The following is a 22,305-nucleotide window of genomic DNA, read 5'->3' on the forward strand; positions in this document are numbered from 1 at the left end:
TGCTGTATTCGTTGACAGTCTTTCTTTAAAAGTTTATAAATGTCACAGTATCAACTTTGCTGTAGCTTTCTTTAATGTCTGCTACAGTATGTTACTGCAGACACGGTAATCTGAGCCATCTGATTGGCCAGTGGTAGGTCTACATGCACTTGATTTGCTCCGCCCAGGCCCTCTGGGAAGGCAGTTTGTACCTTGAGAACAGCTGTTGGTGACCACTGCTCTACAGAGAGGATGGAGTCCATCCAAATCATCATGATGCCTGTCCTCGCATTTCAAGGCTGCACTGAGACATTGATTTATCAACATCCCAAGTCCTGCTCAGGTAATCCTAAACATAAATTACCAGCATTATCATCATACTGCAGGCCGGCAAACAGGATATTATCATTGACTCTTGTTTTAACCCACGTCCTCGCTCAAGGCATAGCCCCAATGGTACAGTTCTGTTCTGGACTGATTCATGTAAATGCCATTAGTTTGATCTCGAAAATTGACTTTATTATAACCTCTCAAACTAATATGTACATTCTGGTAATATCTGATTATAATTATGTGCAGGATACTGATGTGTCTCTGACTGGTTCTAATGTTTTTAGATCTGACAGAGTTGGCAGAGGTGGAGGTGTCACCATATTTACAAAGGACAACTTAAAGATGTTCAAATAAAATACAATTTTATTGGCTACATACACAAGATTAGCAAATGTTAATGCAAGTGTAGCGAAATACTTGTGATTCTAGTTCCCGACAGTTCAGTAATATCTAACAAGTAATCTAACAATTAACCAACAACTACTGTACCTAATACACACAAATCTAAAAAGGGGTGAATGAGAATATGTACATATAAATATATGGATGAAAGATGGATGAGCGGCATAGGCAAGGTGCAATAGAAGGTATAAAATACAGTATATACATATGATATGAGTAATGTAGGATATGTGAACATGGGTAAAATGGCATTATTTAAAGTGATTAGTGATCCATTTATTAAAGTGGCCAGTGATTTGGTCTCAATGTAGGCAGCAGCCTCTGTGAGTTAGTGATTGCTGTTTAGCAGTCTGAAGGCCTTGAGATAGAAGCTGTTTTTCAGTCTCTCGATCCCAGCTTTGATGCACCTGTACTGACCTCGCCTTCTAGATGGTAGCGGTGTGAACAGGCAGTGGCTCGGGTGCTTGTTGTCCTTGATGATCTTTTTAGCCTTCCTGTGACATCGGGTGCTGTAGGTGTCATGGAGGGCAAGTAGTTTGCCCCCGGTGTTGCGTTGTGCAGACCGCACCACCCTCTGGAGAGCCTTGCGGTTGAGGGCGGTGCAGTTGCCATACCAGGCTGTGATAGAGGCAGACAGGATGCTCTCGATTGTGCATCTGTAAAAGTTTGTCAGGGTATTGGGTGACAAGCCAAATTTCTTCAGCTTCCAGAGGTTGTTCAAGGCGCTGTTGCTCCTTCTTCACCACACTGTCTGTCTGGGTGGACCATTTCAGTTTGTCTGTGAAGTGTACGCTGAGGAACTTTCCAAATTCTCCACTACTGTTCCTTCGATGTGGATAGGGGGGTGCTCCCTCTGCGGTTTCCTGAAGTCCACGATCATCTCCTTTGTTTTGTTGATGTTAAGTGAGAGGTTGTTTTCCTGCCCTCACCTCCTCCCTGTAGGCTGTCTTGTCGTTGTTGGTAATCAAGCCTACTACCGTTGCGTCGTCTGCAAACTTGATGATTGAGTTGGAGGCGTGCATGGCTACGCAGTCGTGGGTGAACAGGGAGTAAAGGAGGGGGCTGAGCACGCACCCTTGTGGGGCCCCAGTGTGAGGGTCAGCGAAGTGGAGATGTTGTTTCCTGCCTTCACCACCTTGGGGGCGGCCCGTCAAAGTCCAGGACCCAATTACACAGGGCGGTGTTAAGACCCAAGGGCCTCCAGCTTGATGATGAGCTTGGAGGGTACTATGGTGTTGAATGCTGAGCTGTAGTCAATGAACAGCATTCTTTCATAGGTATTCCTCTTGTCCAGATGGGATAGGGCAGTGTGTAGTTTGATGGTGATTGCATCGTCTGTGGACTTGTTGGGGCGGTATGCAAACTGAAGTGGGTCTAGGGTGGCCGGTAAGGTGGAGGTGATTTGATCCTTGACTCAAAGCACTTCATGATGACAGAAGTGATTTCTACGGGACGGTTGTCATTTAGTTCAGTTATCTTTTTATTCTTGGGTACAGGAACAATGGTGGCCATCTTGAAGCATTTGGGGACAGCAGACTGGTATAGGGAGCGATTGAATATGTCCGTAAACACACCAGCCAGCTGGTCTGCGCATGCTCTGAGGACGCGGCTAGGGATGCCATCTGGGACAGCAGTCTTGCGAGAATTAACACGTTTAAATGTTTTACCCCCGCGGCCACGGCGAAGGAGTGGTCATAGTCCTTTATCCGGCTCCAGTATGCTGACAATGGTGTTTGGTATGGTGGGCTGTGGAAGCTGAGACTCCTTGTGCTTATGGCGAATGGTCTTGTCCGAAAGGAATGGTCCGGTGTACAGCCAGCTGACCTTAACCATGAACTGTTTGGACCTCTTGCAGAAGATTTATTCCAACAAAGGTGTGTTGCCCTACGTCCCTTCCACAAAAAGTGTAAAATAGTAACACCACAACCATGTCTTTCCAGGAGACGTGCAGTGCCAGCAAGTGTCAACAGATTCGGACCTAAGTGTTTATAAACAGACTAGAGTATTGCTTAGGGATAATGAGGGATATTGGGAGCTGCTTTTGAGAGGAAAGATCAGTCAACCAAGTGAATGGGCTAAGGGGCTGCAGAAGGTGTGAAAAGTCTTAGGATGGCAGTTCTTACACAGCATAAATTGTTGTGTATGGAACAATACAACAATACATTTACTGTAGCTCAATAAGGTCAATAACAAAAGTTTATCTCAATCTGGGATTTTTGCTCACCGTTCTTGTGATCATTTTGACCCCACGGGGTGAGATCTTGCGTGGAGCCCCAGATCGAGGGAGATTATCAGTGGTCTTGTATGTCTTCCATTTCCTAATAATTGCTCCCACAGTTGATTTCTTCAAACCAAGCTGCTTACCTATTGCAGATTCAGTCTTCCCAGCCTGGTGCAGGTCTACAATTTTGTTTCTGGTGTCCTTTGACAGCTCTTTGATCTTGGCCATAGTGGAGTTTGGAGTGTGACTGTTTGAGGTTGTGGACAGGTGTATTTTATACTGATAACAAGTTCAAACAGGTGCCATTAATACAGGTAACGAGTGGAGGACAGAGGAGCCTCTCAAAGAAGAAGTTACAGGTCTGTGAGAGCCAGAAATCTTGCTTGTTTGTAGGTGACCAAATACTTATTTTCCACCATAATTTGCAAATAAATTCAGTAAAAATCCTACAATGTGAATTTCTGGATTTTTTTCCTCATTTTGTCTGTCATGGTTGAAGTGTACCTATGATGAAAATTACAGGCCTCTCTCATCTTTTTAAGTGGGAGAACTTGCACAATTGGTGGCTGACTAAATACTTTTTTGCCCCACTGTATAGGGGCCGATTCCGACCCGAGTAACACGCGCTGTACTTAAGCATGAGAATATCATGCTATTCACCTGCTAATCGTTCGGGGTGGAGATCCAAGAAATGAAGGTGTGGCGGCGGTGTGTATTCAGATATGCTGTATTCTGACCTTGACTTAATTCACTAAATTTAAAATCACATCAACATGGCATGATATGTATTGCGTCCCTTTTTCCACAGTGAAGTAGGCTATAAATAGTTGTGCCGTTCTCCAGCATTTTATTTGTGTGCCCTCATAATTTGCGTGGAGGAAATTTGGAGAGGCTTCTGTAGGGCTGAACCTGCCGGGTTGATGTATGCGCTTTAGAATGTTTTAATTATATACCCAGGCTTTTCTCGGTTTTATTTTACAATTTGTATCTTGTTAAATATTAGCTACTATTGGGAGCCACTGTCAGTAATACACACATACATTTATGACTGTCACTTTAGTATTTGTAGCTTCAATTTTGCATCATTTCATTCCATTATGTTTACCTTTTTTTCCTCTGTCAGATTTGTGTAGTTGTTCCTGAGGGTCGCTAGCGTTAGTGGATTTAATTAGGCTAACGTTGTGAAATAATTTGGAAAATTGTAGCCTATTTGAATCATTATGGAACTCAGACCACAAGTAGCAGGTTAAACCTGGAGCCTGGCACACGGTTCACGACACCTGGACCGTTGTCATACAGTTCCATGGATTAGGGTAGATTTATAGTACTATTGTTCACCCTTATTGTACACCTTTTTCCACCTTCCAACTTTTAGGATTAATCAAACCACTTTATTTTTGATTCATCAATATATTTCATGGGTGAAGGCTCTCCAGACCTATTTTTTTATGATTCATACATACTTTCCTAACAAAAATATTTTCCTAAATAATCTACAAGATCAGAGTATTTTTAAATTGACTAGTTGGTGCTGAAATGGATGGCTTTTGTGATGGAAATGTTATTGTGTGTATGTTTAGTTTAGCACAATGCTGCTTTTGTAATAACCTGTATTGGTTGGGTTCATGCGAGTGGCGAGTTGACTGTGCAAAGGATTAAAGCAATTTGGCAGTATGCCCAGCACATTGCTCTGGTAACTAGAAGGAGTGATACAATGTCTCGGTTTCAAAGTAAGAAACCTGATGTGGTATCAGTCAGGACCCAACCACATGCAGGACCCAACCATGCTTATATGACTTGTTTGTGTCACAGTATAAAGGAACTGAAAGGGAACCTCCCCTTTGGAGTTTTCATTAAGCTTGTATTGAGTTTGTGAACCGCGATATTAAAGATTGCTTCATTTACTTTGAGTCCTTAGTGGTGAATTTCCACAACACTTTCTTTCGTTGATCCCAATATTCTGAACCCATTCTCCCTGTGTATTCTCTAGATAAAATTATATTTAAAGGTACATTGTATTTAAAAGGATGGCTTAAGATAAATTTACTGAAAATCCTATTGAATGAAGAGAGAAAATCGGTTGGCCAGCAAGTGGGTTTCCAGCGGTTGAATTGAATGTATTTTTATTGAGACCTACAGTATATTTGGAAAATATTCAGACCCATTCACTTTTTCACCATTTTGTTATGTTACAGCTGTTGGGTTTTGAGAATGTGAAATATACTTATTCATGTCACTGTTTGAGTGCTAAGGTTTAGAGGGTCTACACCAGAAGTTAAGGGTTAGAGGAGGAAGGTATATAGTGTGTGCAACTAAGCTTGGAATGTGTTGAGTTCAGGGAAGCGATTACATGTGGCAGACATTGATAAGGGGAGACGGGTGGAGATCTTAGAAACTAACAATGTCACTGAGGGATAGAGGGTAATGTATAACGTTTACATTATGTCAGGATATGTTATTGTTAGCCATCAGGGATCCTCTGGGAGGAGAAGAGACACAGTCTGGTATCAATAACCATGACAGCCTTGAGTTAGGGAGGAGTAAGCACTTTGGGGTAGAGGTCAGGTTAGATGAAGTGAGGAAGAACAGTGTCACGTTCGTGATAAAAGACGGACCAAGGCACAGCGTGATTAGTGTTCCACATCTATTATTTAAGTGAAACTTCTACAAAACAATAATCCAACAACGAAATGTGAAAGTAGTGGTGTAACATGCACATACACAAAACAATATCCCACAAAGCAGGTGGGAACAGGGACACCTTAAGTATGATTCCCATTAGAGACAATGAACATCAGCTGCCTCTAATTGGGAACCATACCAAGAGCACCAACATAGAAATGAAAAGACTAGAACACCCCCTAGTCACGCCCTGACCTACAACACCATAGAGAACCAAGGGCTCTCTATGGTCAGGGTGTGAGACAGATATCACTATGGTCTAGCAACAGAGATAAATTGACTGTTCAGTTGTGGAGGAGGAGACTCAGCCTAGGAGAACGGGTTAAATATCAGTGCTTGTGTGAAATGTCGGTTGTCTGAATTACAGCTGTATCGACCCTTTGGGAAGAATTAAGCTTGGTTAAGCTTCTCTAGTGCCCGTGAGTTATTTACTATGAAAATTAGAACCTAACATAGCCTTATTTTAAAATTGATTAAATAAAGTTGTTTTCCCTCATCAAGCTACACACAATACCACATAATGACAAAGAAAAAACAGGTTAAAAAAAATAATAATCATAATAACTGAAATAACCTTATTTACATAAGTATTCAGACCATTTGCTATGAGACTCAAAATCGCGTCTTGTTTCCATTGATAATCCTTGAGCTGTTTCTACAACTTGATTGGAGTTCAACTGTGGTCTATTCAATTGATTGGGCATGATTTGGAAAGGTACATAACTGTCTATATACGTTCCCACATTTGACAGTGAATGAGGTCTAAGGAATTGTCAGTAGAGCTCTGAGACAGGATTGTGTCGAGGCACATATCTGGGGAAGGGTACCAAAAAATGTCTGCAGCATTGAAGGTCCCCAGAACACAGCGGCCTACATCATTCTTAAATGGAAGAAGTTTTAAACCACCAAGACTCTTCCTAGAGCTGGCCACCCGGCCAAACTGAGCAATCGGGGGAGAAGGGTCTTGGTCAGCGTGGTAACCAAGAACCCTATGATCATTCTGACAGAGCTCCAGTGTTCCTCTCTCTGCAGCACTCCACCAATCAGGCCTTTATGGTAGAGTGGCCAGACGGAAGCCACTCCTCAGTAAAAGGCACATGACAGCTAGCTTGGAGTTTTTCCAAAAGGAGTTTTTCCAAAAGATTCTCTGGTCTGATGAAACCAAGATTGAACTCTTTGGCCTGAATGCCAAGTGTCACGTTTGGAGGAAACCAGGCACCGCTCATCACCTGGTCAATACCATCCCTATAGTGAAGCATGGTGGTGGCAGCATCATGCTGTGGGGTTGTTTTTAAGTGGCAGGGACTGGCAGAACTTAATAAGATCTGCAGAGAAGAATGGGAGAAACTCTCCAAATACAGGTGTGCCAAGCTTGTAGCGTCACACCCAAGAAGACTCTAGGCTGTAATCGCTGCCATTTGCTTATTTGCCTCAATCACTGTACACAACCGGCGCTTATTAGGGGCTGGCTTCTATTTGAGCCAGGCATCTATTTCCTTAATGCACACAGATTTTGCTCAATAAAATATTGAAAAGACTACCACACTGTTTATTGTGACCAGTATTGTGACATTATAACACCAAATCCATCGCATATCAGACTTACACACCTGATTTTGCGCTTCTGCACTATTCTCTCAGTCTTTGCGCCTTGTATCCCTGTTGTTGCTAGGAGATCACAACAGATAGATCTCAGTATTCAACGTTTGTCTAGATGCCTTCAATACCATCCACGAGGGGCAACATGAGCACGTATTAATTTCTGCTTAAGAGTTAAGATTTTTATGTTTTAACAACCTTAACTTATCCTATCCCGCGGCTCAACTTACCCCATACCCAGACACCACTTGGCACAACTTGAATGAATTCTGATTATTTCCATGGATACACAGCATCCTAACATATACTCTATGTAGATATCTTTGTTAGAGAGAATAATATATTTCCCTTGACGGAGTGATGCTGAATGTAGAAGTGTCTAAACTTACTCCACTCTCCCCTACCTACTTTCATGTCACCCATAGACATGTATCCCTCAGAAGAGTCTTTCTATGGAAGCCTTCACCCTGTGCGTGCGGCTGGCCACCGAGCTGGTACGGCTGGCCACCGAGCTGGTACAGGCAGCCGTGAGATCATCCTGTTCACCTACCGCACAGAGTACTATGACAGCCTCAACGTGTGGAGAAAGGCTGACGGCACCTACGGTCTGTGCATGAGTGAGGCCGGGCATCCAGTACTAGGAAGGTGGTTCGTGGTTCCAAACTTCTTCATTTTGAGAATGATGGAGGCCATTGTGTTGTTGGGGACCTTGAATGCCGCAGAAATGTTAAATAAGGTATTTGTGTTTTATTTGCTCAAAAACATTTTTATCTTTGTCATTATGGGGTATTGTGTGTAGGTTGCTGATTTAAATAAAATAAAACATATCTATATTTTAAAATAAGGCTGTAACGTAACAAAATGTGGAAAAAGTCAAGGGGTCTGAATACTTTCCGAAGGCACTCTGTGTCCTTCAATCGATTACTTTAAAATCACACACAGACGAAGTCGCTAATGGCAGCCTGCAGTACCTCGGTCGGCCTTCAATTTGATATACTCAATAAGACGGGGCAGCACTGACCTAGCCTGCAACGTCACTTCCTAAAGTAGCTCAAACTGTGCATGCGATGAATCCAAAAACTCCTCCTTTTAGCAAGATGACACGCTGAAACGATACTTCATTGATCTTCAGATGCGCCACTGAGCCTTCTCATAGTAAACAATGGGGCAGGCATGAACCTGGCAGGCATAGAACATAGACAGCCTTCAGCGGACCATACCACTATTAAGATCAAATGAGGGATATCATCTAATTTAATTTATTTTGGGTGTTCTGCCATCTTTAGTCTCTTCTTTCACACTAACTGGTACATTTTGTACCTTTCTTGGCAACAAATTATATTATTTTAATTCTTACGTGAACGAAATGGACATGAAATGACACGCAGGATGTTTTGGATGCCCCCTACATTGACATAATGGGACATGCCCAGTGGACTGATCATGTGACATTTTCCATGTCGCCATTTTCTACCGCTACACCACTGTTCCTGTAAAGAGGTGGATTCTTCGACTGTCGTCCTTGTGCTGCATGAAAGGGCCTTGCAATTGACAGTGTTGAGAATCGACAGAAACATTTACGCTTTCTCTGTCAGTAGCTTTCCTGTAAGAATGTCGTCAGAAAGCCCCGAATACTCCCCGTTCTTCGCAGTGATGGGAGCCTCTGCGGCTATGGTCTTCAGCGGTAACGTTAACTATCACAACACCCTCGTTCAGTCATATGTCTTGTTCAATCATAAAGTGTGTGTGTGTGTGTGTGTGTGTGTGTGTGTGTGTGTGTGTGTGTGTGTGTGTGTGTGTGTGTGTGTGTGTGTGTGTGTGTGTGTGTGTGTGTGTGTGTGTGTGTGTGTGTGTGTGTGTGTGTGTGTGTGTGTGTGTGTGTGTGTGTGTGTGTGTGTGTGTGTGTGTGTGTGTGTGTGTGTGTGTGTTTTACACTCGCCCGAAATGTCTACTACTAAGGAATTTTGTGTTGAATATAGAGCGGGCAAGTCAAAAAAGCCTAGAGGATGCGGTTGCATGTTAGATAACTGATGTGAGAGACCGTGGCGGTTCTAGACCATTTAATCTCGGGGAGGGGGGGCAGTTACAATATACGTTATTTTTTGTCATATCGTTTTCTTCACACAAAATACCATGTTCATAATCATCATCATTGCCACTGTCTAATAACGGATGTAAAAAAAGAACAATAGCAAAAACGTGTTATGTAAAACTGATTTCATACTCTACAATTAGGGAGCCACAAGGGGGTCCAAAATTGCCTTGAGATTTCCATCGTAACATGTGACGTTGCCATTGACGTAAGAAGCTGGCCAATTTCTATGGATACAGTTTGATGTAGGTATTTATGTGTTAACTAATAGTTCAATGGAGACATTCGATACATTAAATAATGACGTTTGGCGCATGAGGTTGGTCATCATGTCGACTAGCAGCAAGATGCCTAACTTTAACTAGCTTGCTCACCTAGGCTACTCAACCACAGATAGAACAATGTGCCATATGTTTCACCGGATGTATACATCTGAAGCTTCCAGTTATAATTTCCTCTCACAACCAAATATGGTGATTAAAAAATATATATTTTAAATCAATTTTATTTAACCTGCACTTTATCAGGTAGTCAAACTTGGACCAATGTCTATTTTACAGATGAGCCCAGAATTACAGGAAATGCATATCAATATAAATACAAAATGCATGCCGAAAGAACATGGTCATAAAATAACACATTCATCAGTAATAAGGTCCTCAATCAGCCTTTTGAATTGCACCATAACATCAAATTTGAAGAAAATTGAGGATTGTTTCACAAATATGATCAAATCAAATTTGACATGTGTTGTCACCTTACAGTGAAATGCTTACTTACAAGCCCTTAACCTTTCTAGCGGAACCCCTCGACAACATTCCGCTGAAAAGGCAGTGCACGAAATTCAAAAATATTTTTACGGAATATGTAACTTTCACACATTAACAAGTCCAATACAGCAAATGAAAGATAAACATCTTGTTAATCTACCCATCGTGTCCGATTTCAAAAATGCTTTACAGCTAAAGCACAACATATGATTGTTAGATCACCGCCAAGTCGAAAAAACACAGCCATTTTTCCAGATAAAGATAGGAGTCACAAAAAGCAGAAATATAGATACAATTAATCACTAACCTTTGATCTTCATCAGATGACACTCATAGGACATTGTGTTACACAATACATGTATGGTTTGTTCGATAATGCGCATATTTATATCCAAAAATCTGTTTAGATTGGATGTTTGATTCCAAAACATCCTGTGATTTTGCAGAAATACTCATAATAAACATTGATAAAAGATATGAGTGTTATTCACAGAATTAAAGATAGACTTCTCCTTAATGCAACCACTGTGTCAGATTTTAAAAAAACTTTACGGAAAAAGCATAATCTGAGAACGGTGCTCAGAACCCAAATCAGCTAGAGGAATATCCGCCATTTCGAAATCAGCAAAGTTAGAAACAACACCATAAATATTCACTTACCTTTGATCTTCATCAGAAGGCACTTCCAGGAATCCCAGTTCGACAAGAAATGACTGATCTGTTCCATAAAGTTCCATCATTTATGTCCAAATAGCCACTTGTTGTTAGCGTGTTCAGCCCAGTAATCCATCTTCATGAGGCGCAGGCACTTCATCCAGACAAAAACTTGAAAAGTTTCGTTACATCGTTTGACATGTTTCTAAAGGACTGTATGGAATCAATCTTTAGGATGTTTTTAACATAAAACATCAATGTTCCAACCGGAGAATTCCTTTGTCTTCAGAAAAGCACTGCAACGCGAGGTAACTCTGTTGGGAGCACGTGTCATGAGACCAAGGCTCTCTGCCAGACCACTGACTGAGGTCTCATGAGCCCCTCCTTTATAGTAGAATCCTCATTCAAGTTTCAAAAGACTGTGACATCATACAGATGTCATAGTATATAGTATAGGACAGATGGGAACATAGTATAGGACAGATAGGAACATGGACTGAATCAATCATCTACTTTCTAGTATTTAGCGAGAGGCAGGACCTATTTCTATAGAAGAAGCCCATTTTTATTCTCAGGTTCTTCACTCATGAATATGCTTTTTAAAAGACAGCTTTTCATCTAACCAGATGCCCAGATATTTGTAAGCAGGGACACAATCAATATGGACAACATCCAAAGTACATATGCTTAAATCATCAGACTTATTTTTATGCACTCTAGAGAACATAGTTTTACATTTGTGGTGCACCAATATGACATTTTTGGTCAATACCGATATAAAATATTTTCCTTGCCAAAAAACCCGATATCCGATATTTACCATTTTAGCGGCCTTTTAAGCATTCTTCTATAGTTAACACACATACGGACACAGCGGTCTATGGCACTGTATCTCAGTGCAAGAGGTGTCACTACAGTCCCTGGTTCGAATCCGTATCACATCCGGCCGTGATTGGGAGTCCCATAGGGCGGCGGACAATTGCCCCAGCGTTGTCCGGGTTTGGCCGGGGTAGGCCGTCATTGTAAATAGGAATTTGTTCTTGACTGACTTGCCTAGTCAAATAAAGGTCACACACACCACACTGATTAAAAAGTTATTTTGATGGCATTTACATATGTCCCCATTACCAGTAAAACATAATCAAAACCAATTTCTTTCACTTACTTGCTGTTTCGTTGTTCATTTGTTCAGTCGTTTCATTCTCATGCAGGATTTCTATGGAACGCTGTTTGGGTCTTTGCATGTCAAAAAAGATACACGTCAAATAACACTATTTGCCGTGTCAAATAAGCTTGTTGACCAATCAGGACCTGATAATGACTGCATGTCACATAATAATTGTAACTCGTTCATACATTTTTAGTAGTAGTAGTTATTACACATTGATTACACTATCACTCGTATTTCGTATGTCACAATGATTCATCGATACGTATGCTATGATGCTGGTAAGTTGTCTTGCACATCTACAGTGCTGGTCATAAAAAAAGCTAGCTAGCTCATGGATGCAAACAATGTTCTTCCCCAAAAACGTAGCAAAACAACAATCTGTTTCAGTTAGCTAGCTACTATATAGCTAGGTCATCATCTAAAATAACCTTAATTTATAAGACAGTTCTTATTTGATTAGTGGTGGTAAGTTGTGGTAAGTTGTCTTGCGCATCTACAGTGCTGGTCATTAAAAAAGCTAGCTAGCTCATGGATGCAAACAATGTTCTTCCCCAAAAACGTAGCAAAACAACAATCTGTTTCAGTTAGCTAGCTAACTATATAGCTAGGTCATCATCTAAAATAACCTTAATTTATAAGACAGTTCTTATTTGATTAGGGGTGGTTGGACCCATCTATGTGAAGTTTGCCACTATGGATTAGCCACAATAGTGGACTTTGGTTAACCTTCAAAATGAAAGTATGTCATTGACAGTGATTCAAATTAATACAAATAGTAGAATTATGCAATAATTAAATAGGTCATGCTAAACGAGTGTGGAATGTTATATAAAATCAACAAAAGACTAATTTGTTAATTTGACTAATCGGTTGAAATCACACTGATGTATTATACTTTAGAATTGCATTGGGGCCATACTTATTTCACTGGTACAGCCTTTACGCATGGATTGTGGATCAATGACATGGCATCAGTCTACTCAGTGACACCAAGAGTACATTAGCATTGCAGCTCTTATTGCGGGACTGTGAATTGAGCCACATTTGTCAAACTATGTGAATTGAACACTATTCCTGAGGAAAAACGGTACTGCGTGGATGTTGTGGAGTCTAACTCTGAGGACGTTGGGGAAAAATATATTGGGTATTGAGTAGACTGATAACCCATTTCATTGATCCCCAATCCTTAGGTAAAGCTGTACAGTGCAATTTGAATGTCAATACACACAATAGGTTGACCGGAGAGGTGATTTCAGTCACAGTCCCGCGATAAGAGCTACAAGACACATTTTTGCATAAACTTCACAGTTGTGTTCTGTGGGTGTCACCGAGTAGACTGATACCCCATTTCATTGCTTTACATTTCAATCTTGTTTAACATTATTTAGTCTAAATATGGCATGATTCCACCAATTGTAACCTTCTGCAGCACTTTCAAGAGGTACTTTTATTTTGAGGGCAAACTGAAAATCCCACTATTGTGCCTTATCCTTATTGTGGCTAGCTTCACAACACATAACCTGGTCAGGTCGAGCCTCACTAGCCAGATGAAGCTAGCTGGCTGCTTATAACGTTAGCTTTTGGCAACAGGGTTAAGTAGCTGGCTAGCTATTTATTTTCATGAAGTTCAATTTCAATAGGCAAACAAATGGCTACCTAGCTAATAATTACTCACAAGGATTCCTAAATCATTGTTAAGAATAGTGAAAATGACTGCAGTTTCTACTGGTCATTGTTTTCAGGCTGGTTCTATTGGTGCTAGCTTGGTACCTAGCTTAAGCTAGCTAGCTACTCCAGAAGTTGCTGTCGAACAAATAATGCTTTATTACCAATGTGGTATTGTAAACACATCGTTCGTGGCCGGTGTTTGTTTGTTAGCAGACTTCTTTGTACAGCTTTGACATTGCTACTGATAGTAGTGGTGGCGCTTGGCTTGCACATGCAAATTCAGAACATACAACATTCTATAATAGAACAGTGTTATTTGACGTGTCATATTAAAAGCTCATTTAACGCATCAAATAGTGTTATTTGACGTGTTTTTTTTGACAAGCAAAGACCCAAACTGCCTTCCATAGTATGTCATGAAGCTAATAGCAGTGACGTTGTTACTGTGTAACTCCGGTAGAGAAACATTTGAACAATAGTGTACTTGGTAACGTTAGTGTGTACCGGTGCTCGACCAGTCGCGAAAACATCACCCACGACAGAGAAGGGTTGATTGTCAAGGGCAATGAATCCCATTATCTAGGCGTTAACCTCTTGCATCTACCCATCACGGATCCGGGAGAATTGTCATCAACTGACACTAAGTAGCATAACGCAACGGACAAAAAATCTTACTAGAAAGTATTCATATTCATGAATTCACATTTGAAATATATTCAAACACAGCTTAGCCTTTTGTTAATCACCCTGTCATCTCAGATTTCGAAAATATGCTTTACAGCCAAAGCAAGACAAGCATTTGTGTAAGTTTATCGATAGCCTAGCATAGCATTATGCCTAGCTAGCAGCAGGCAATCTGTTCACGAAAATCAGAAAAGCAATCAAATTAAATCGTTTACCTTTGATGAGCTTCGGATGTTTTCACTCACGAGACTCCCAGTTAGATAGCAAATGTTCCTTTTTTCCAAAAAAAATATTTTTGTAGCCAAAAATAGCTCCGTTAGTTCTTCATGTTTGGCTGAGAAAACGGCCGCAAATTGCGGTCACGACAACTCCGAAAAATATTCCAAATTAGCTCCATAATATGGACAGAAACATGGCAAACGTTGTTTATAATCAATCCTCAGGGTGTTTTTCAAATATCTATTCGATAATATATCAACCGGGACAGGTGGCTTCTTAGTAGGAAAGAGAGAAACAATGGCCGCATTTGTCTTATACGCACGCACAAAACACTTTGAGAGCCACCAGCTGACCACTGATGCAATGTTGACGTTCAGCCTCATTTTTCAAAATAAAAGCCTGAAACTATGCACTGTGACACTAGACACTAGGGAAGCCATAGAAAAAGGAACCTGGTTGAGATCTCATTCACTGCTCAATAGGGACGCATAGGAACGCAGAGCTTTCAAAACATGAGTCAATTCCCGGATTGGATTTTTCTCAGGCTTTCGCCTGCAATATCAGTTCTGTTATACTCACAGACAATATTTTTACAGTTTTGGAGACGTTAGAGTGTTTTCTATCCTAAGCTGTCAATTATATGCATATTCTAGCATCTTGTCCTGACAAAATAGCCTGTTTACTTTGGGAATGTTATTTTTCCAAAAATGAAAATAATGCCCCCTAGATTCAACAGGTTAATGGATTTTGCCTTTCAGTTGTTTCGCTGAAATGTTCTTACTCTTTCAAATGACTGCACGACTTGTTGACTCCTCGATCCACACAGCAGACATTGTGGGCTAGGTTAGGAATGCTGTGTTGCACGTGTAGCGCAACATTTTACGTGGCATCATTACGTCATGTACCTACGTTTATATAGGTATCCACGTCAGCCTCGACATCGGCGTTAAACTAGATGGGCCGATACCTATGTTGGTATATTTAGCTAATATCGGACAATTCCGATATGTTCACCAATATATCGTTCCCTAGTGGAAAGTCCCTGGCCGCCGTTAAGCTTATGAGTCCTATGACTGCGGGTGAATGACTGGTTCTGGCGAGTGGGTCAAAGGCAACAGGGAGGTCAAGGCAACAGGGAGCTCAAAGTTCCCAAATCATGACATCAGTAATCTTCACGTCGGAAAGTCGGAGCTCTAGAAAGATGCCAGAGTTTCTGACTTGGATGAACGTTCCAATATATATTTTTATGAGTTCACATTTGTCTTGAGTGCTCGGAAGTCTGAGATATCAGAGTTCAGTTGTTTTGAACGTGGCAGAAGGGCAACGTTATAAACCATCTTTGGTGTTGTCGTATACAGAGGCCTTTTTTGGTTAATGCTACAATGTTCCATCGCTGACCTTGGAAAATAAAGTGTTGTAGATTTACATTTGAGTCATTTAGCAGACACTTTTATCCAGAGCGACTTACAGTAGAGTGCATACATTTTTGTACTTTTCACAAAGTCTGCTGCCTTAGTGTCTAGATATTTTTGTCAGATGTTACTATGGAATACTGAAGTATAATTACAAGCATTTCATACGTGTCAAAGGCTTTTATTGACAATTACATGAAGTTGTTGCAAAGAGTCAATATTTGCAGTGTAGACCCCTCTTTTTCAAGACCTCTGCAATCTGCTCTGGCATGCTGTCAATTAACTTCTGATTCACACTGATGGCAGCCCATTCTCGCATAATCAATGCTTGGAGTTTGTCAGAATTTGTGGGTTTTTGTTTGTCCACCTGCCTCTTGAGGATTGACCACAAGTTCTCAATGGGATTAAGGTCTGGGAAGTTTCCTGGCCATGGACCCAAAATATCGATGTTTTGTTCCCCGAGCCACTTAGTTATAGTTTTTACCTTATGGCAAGGTGCTCCATCATGCTGGAAAATGCATTGTTCGTCACCAAACTGTTCCTGGATGGTTGGGAGAAGTTGCTCTCGGAGGATGTGTTGGTACCATTCTTTATTCATGGCTGTGTTCTTAAGGACAAAATTGTGAGTGAGCCCACTCCCTTGGCTGAGAAGCAACCCCACACATGAATGGTCTCAGGATGCTTTACTGTTAGCATGACACAGGACTGATGGTAGCACTCACCTTGTCTTCTCCGGACAAGCTTTTTTCCGGATGCTCCAAACAACCGTAAAGGTGATTCATCAGAGATAGTGACCTTACCCCAGTCCTCAGCAATCCAATCCCTGTACCTTTTGCAGAATATCAGTCTGTCCCTGATGTTTTTTCTGGAGAGAAGTGGCTTATTTGCTGCCCTTCTTGACACCAGGCCATCCTCCAAAAGTCTTTGCCTCACTGTGTGTGCAGATTAGAGGTTGGCCGATTTATGGTTTTTCAACGGCGATACAGATTATTGGAGGACCAAAAAAGCCGATACCGATTGATCAGACGATTTTATTTTAATTTTTAACATTTGCAATAATGACAATTACAACAATACTGAATTAACACATATTTTAACTTAATATAAAACATCAATAAAATAAATTTAGCCTCAAATAAATGAAACGTGTTCAATTTGGTTTAAATAATGCAAAAACAAAGTGTTGGAGAAGAAAGTAATATGTGCCATGTAAAAATATGTGCCATGTAAAAAAGCTAACGTTTAAGTTTCTTGCTCAGAACATGAGAACATATAAAAGTTGGTGGTTCCTTTTAACATGAGACTTCAATATTCCAAGGTAAGAGGTTTTAGGTTGTAGTTAATATGGTATTTATAGGACTATTTCTCTCTATACCATTTGTATTTCATATACCTTTGACTATTGGATGTTCTTATAGGCACTATAATATTGCCAGTGTAACAGTATAGCTTCTGTCCCTCTCCTCGCTCCTCCCTGGGCTCCAACCAGCAACACAACGACAACAGCCACCATCGAAGCATCGTTACCCATGCAGAGCAAGGGGAACAACTACTAGAAGGCTCAGAGCGAGTGACGTTTGAAACGCTATTAGCGCGCGCTAACTAGCTACCCATTTCACTTCGGTTACACCAGCCTCATCTCGGGAGTTGATAGGCTTGAAGTCATAAACAGCGCAATGCTTGACGCACAACGAAGAGCTGCTTGCAAAACGCACGAAAGTGCTGTTTGAATGAATGTTTACACGCCTGCTTCTGCCTACCACCGCTCAGTTCGATACTTGAATGCTTAGTCAGATTATATGCAACGCAGGACACGCTAGGTAATATCTAGTAATATCATCAACCATGTGTAGTTAACTGGTGATTATAATTGTTTTTTATAAGATAAGTTTAATGCTAGCTAGCAACTTACCTTGGCTTACTGCATTCGCGTAACAGGCAGTCTCCTTGTGAAGTGCAACGAGAGAGAGGCAGGTCGTTATTGCGTTGGACTAGTTAACTGTAAGGTTGCAAGATTGGATCCCCCGAGCTGACAAGGTGAACATCTGTCGTTCTGCCCCTGAACGAGGCAGTTAACCTTCCGTTCCTAGGCCGTCATTGAAAATACGAATGTGTTCTTACCCGACTTGCCTAGTTAAATAAAAGGTATTTAAAAAAATAAATAATAATAATCGGAAATCGGCGCCCAAAAATACCGATTTCCGATTGTTATGAAAACTTGAAATCGGCCCTAATTAATCGGCCATTCCAATTAATCGGTCGACCTCTAATGTGAAGAGCTGAGTTGAAAGATTCATTTTTAGAAGCGTTGCACACAGGCATAAAAGTTTATCTAATTTACTTAAAACAAAACTCTTCTGAAGGGAGACTTTGTCCTTTTGTGGCTATTTACACTGAAAAAAAATATAAATGCAACATGCAATGTGTTTGTCCCATGTTTCATGAGCTGAAATACAAGATCCCAGAAATGTTCCATATGCACAAAAAGCTTGTTTCTCTCAAATTTTGGGCACAAATGTGTTTGTCATTTCTAAGTCTTTTCTAGGTAAAGCCCTGCTTTATCTCAGCTTACTTGTCACCATAGCACACGCTCCAGCAGGTATATTTCACTGGTTATCCCCAAAGCCAACATTTCCTTTGGCTGTCTTTCCTTCCAGTTCTCTGCTGCCAATGACTGGAACGAATTGCAAAAATCACTGAAGCTCGAGAGTCATATGTCCCTCTCTAACTTTAAGCATCAGCTGTCAGAGCAGCTCACTGATCACTGTACCTGTATACAGCCAATCTGTAAATAGCACACACAACTACCTCATCCCCATATTATTACTTACCCTCTTGCTCTTTTGCACCCCAGTATCTCTACTTGCACATCATCATCTGCACATCTATCACTCCAGTGTTAATGCTAAATTGTAATTATTTCGCCTCTATGGCCTATTTATTGCCTACCTCCCTACTCTTCTACATTTGCATACACTGTACATAAATAGAAAAATCTTTCTCTATTGTGTTATTGACTGTACGCTTGTTTGTAACTCTGTTGTTTTTGTCGCACTGCTTTGCTTTATCCTGGACAGGTAGCAGTTGTAAATGAGAACTTGTTCTCAACTGGCCTACCTGGTTAAATAAAGGTGAAAAAATAAATGTCCCTGTTAGTGAGAGGCCACTTTTGTCACACAACACAATGCCACAGATGTCTCCGGTTTAATTGAATGTTAATTTCTCTACCATAATACTTTTTTTTAAATCCCCAATTTCGTGATATCCAATTTCAATTGACTGATTTCCTTCTATGAACTGTAACTCAGTAAAATCTTTGAAGTTGTTACATTTATTTTTGTTCAGTTTACCTCTTTCCCATGCCTCTTAAGACGATGCTCCTTTTTAAATGTTTTTCCTTAAATCCTCGCTGAAAGAACGGACCAGGTGAAAGCCATCCTAATGATGAGCTGAATTGTTTACCTGTCAACTCTTTGGCAATCAGTACAGTTGAAGGGGAGAAAATGACTGATTTTTAAGCTATTAAGGTAGCCATATAGGCTCTCAAGAATTTGGGAACCTTTGCAATCACAGATGGGTGTGAGCCTCAGAGTTAAAGGGATAGTTTGGGATGTTGGCAAGGAAGCCCTTTATCTACTTCCCCAAAGTCAGATGAACTTGTGGATATCATTTTTATGTCTCTGCATTCAGTTTGAAGGGAGTTGTTAACTAGCGTTAGACTTAACATTAGTTACCAATTATGCTATGGGAACAGTCATTCCAGTCATTGCACTAACGCTAGTTAGCATTGGCTCGTGACTGTACCTTCATACTGGATGCAGAGACATAAAAATGATATCCACATGTAAATCTGACTCTGAGGAAGTAATTAAAGGGCTTCTTTGCCAAAATCCCAAACTATCCCTTTAAACGCACACAAACTCCTGAAACCATTGTGATGGGCATTACCATTGTGCTAATGCATTTGTTGATCTATTGAGTTCTCCTCATAGATTTCAGTTTTTCCTAGAGCTACGAAGCATTGAAAGGGAGGCTTACCTGTGACAAACGGGCTTTGATCAATAAGCTCACACTGTACTGTCAACTCCATTGCTTTTAATACCCCCACGCTCTATAACAATCTAATCTCTGGTTCTCATGTTTTTGTTTTTTTCATGTTTCAAGTGTGTTCTGTTGACCAACTAGGATGGTCTTGGAATTCTGTGTTTTTGAAATTCAAAATGCAAAATTCTCTCCTCCAGCATTGGGGGCGGCCTATGGCACGGCTAAGAGCGGAACGGGCATCGCTGCCATGTCGGTGATGCGGCCGGAGCTCATCATGAAGTCTATCATTCCTGTGGTCATGGCGGGTATCATCGCCATCTACGGGCTGGTGGTGGCGGTGCTCATCGCCAACAACATTTCAGAGAAAGTCACCCTCTACAAGTAAGAGCGCAGACATTGCAGATGCTAGTTACCCATTCTCAAGTCTACCGCTAGGCACTGCGTGTCTGAAACAATCTGATTGGTAGTAATATGGTATTGGCTCCACTTGATAGTGGTGGATTTTTCACTATTGTTTTTTTAGAAGTATTTTAGTGATGTACTACATCTGTAAACTGATGGTCTGCCATCTCTTTGGGATGCTATGACTGCAATTGTTTTGAATAAATCTTCCTCTCTTTCCCTCCCCATCTCTTTCTCCATCTCTCCCAACCATCCATCTCTCCCATCTTTCTATCCCTCCTCACTTTTTCTACCCTCTCTCCATCTTTCTCTATCCCTCACCTCTCTCCTGTAGGAGTTTCCTCCACCTGGGTGCTGGGCTGAGTGTGGGGCTGAGTGGGCTGGCGGCTGGTTTCGCCATCGGCATTGTGGGCGATGCAGGTGTTCGGGGCACGGCCCAGCAGCCCAGGCTCTTCGTGGGCATGATCCTCATCCTGATCTTTGCAGAGGTCCTGGGGCTCTACGGTCTTATTGTGGCTCTCATCCTCTCCACAAAATAGAGAGAGCAAAGTCCATCTGTCCGTCTGTGTACGTCGAGTCAACGCTACGTCATCCATTCCATATATAAACATCTAAGAAATAAAGAACAAATTGGAGAGCATGCCTTTACGCCTGGTTCCAAATCGACTCCCTTTAGCCACTTCTTTCCTAGTGACACTACCGAGTCCTTTGTAGATCTAATAGGTTTGAATGAGTGTTAGCCATCTCTTGGTCTGCCATCTCTTTGGGACGCCAGGGTAGCCTAGTGGTTAGAGCGTTGGGCTAGTAACCGGAAGGTTGCAAGTTCAAATCCCCGAGCTGACAAGGTACAAATCTGCCCTGAACAGGCAGTTAACCCAGTTAACCCTAGGCCGTCATTGAAAATAAGAATTTGTATCTATCTGACTTGCCTGGTTAAATAAAGGTTAAAAAAATATATAAAAAAATAAAATGGTAAAGCCACTCCTACATTCATGCCTGTCAGATCTACGAGGGAGGCATCTTGAGGTGTTAAGGGCTGTGTCCCAAATGGCACCATATTCTTCTCTAAATAGTGCACTATTGACCAGAGTTATATTGTGCTCTGGTCAAACTCAAGATTTGGGACACGGCGTGATTTGAGATTGGGCGTGAAGTGAAAAGCGTCTCCTATTCCAGTCTTTTCCTGTACAGTCGTCAACTAGCCAAACCCTTATAAATGCGCTTTGTAAATGTAGTGACGCTTTCGTCCTGTGTGTGCTTGAGTATTGGTTTACCTCCTTCCTCCCAATTTCCTCTCATTTATGTGTCTGCTAAATGGCTTTTATTATTATTGTTCCTTTTGTTTGTTTTTTTCTTTAAATGTCCGAAGAACGGACTGTTGGACAAATAATTTTATTTTTCTGGGGACCATTTTCACATTAAAGGACCTAACTAATACGAGGACATGGATAACTCTTTTTTTTGGTTTGGTTGTTTTTTTCACTAATTATTTATGAAGATTTTGAAATGTTAATAAAACTGTTTTATCGAGTTCCCAATGAGATGGAGAGGTGTGTGCGTGTGTATATATATCTCTATCTAATAAATATCTGTATAGCTAGATTAATTGCACTGTGGGTAATTGTTCTAAGGGCTTTGAATTCCTCTGGATGCATGTGTCCAGTGGAGACTGTCTCTGATGTGCAGATGTTGGAGTGGGAGTTAACTCTTTATGGTGGCTGGCATGTAAAAGTGTGTGTCTGTTAACTCTAAGACATCATTCTCATTTGTACTGTTGACCTGTAGTACTGGGGTGTAATCAATATTCCAAATGAAAACTAGACAGATTCTATTGGACAGATTCAGGTAGGTCCCCCATTTGATTCGTAAATTGTTTCCATTGCAAGATGTAATGAGTAAACCCCAGCCATGTGGTTGCAGTTGCTCACTGGCGGGCCTCGTCTGTCTAATATCCAATTAAATCTCAACCTCAT

The 22,305-nt window shown here is 41.1% G+C and overlaps 1 protein-coding gene across 1 annotated transcript; it reads left to right on the forward strand.

The window, feature by feature from the left end:
- Positions 1 to 8,331: 8,331 nt before the first annotated feature.
- atp6v0ca (ATPase H+ transporting V0 subunit ca) lies at positions 8,332 to 22,304 on the forward strand. The gene is made up of 3 exons (XM_021624346.3): positions 8,332 to 8,900; positions 20,128 to 20,311; positions 20,667 to 22,304. The coding sequence occupies exons 1-3, from the start codon at positions 8,828 to 8,830 to the stop codon at positions 20,869 to 20,871; spliced, it is 462 nt and encodes a 153-aa protein (XP_021480021.1). The 5' UTR covers positions 8,332 to 8,827; the 3' UTR covers positions 20,872 to 22,304.
- Position 22,305: the final 1 nt, after the last annotated feature.

Source organism: Oncorhynchus mykiss, chromosome 12, assembly GCF_057628025.1.
Source record: "Oncorhynchus mykiss isolate SJ-2025 chromosome 12, ASM5762802v1, whole genome shotgun sequence".
NCBI classification, from domain to species: Eukaryota; Metazoa; Chordata; class Actinopteri; order Salmoniformes; family Salmonidae; genus Oncorhynchus; species Oncorhynchus mykiss.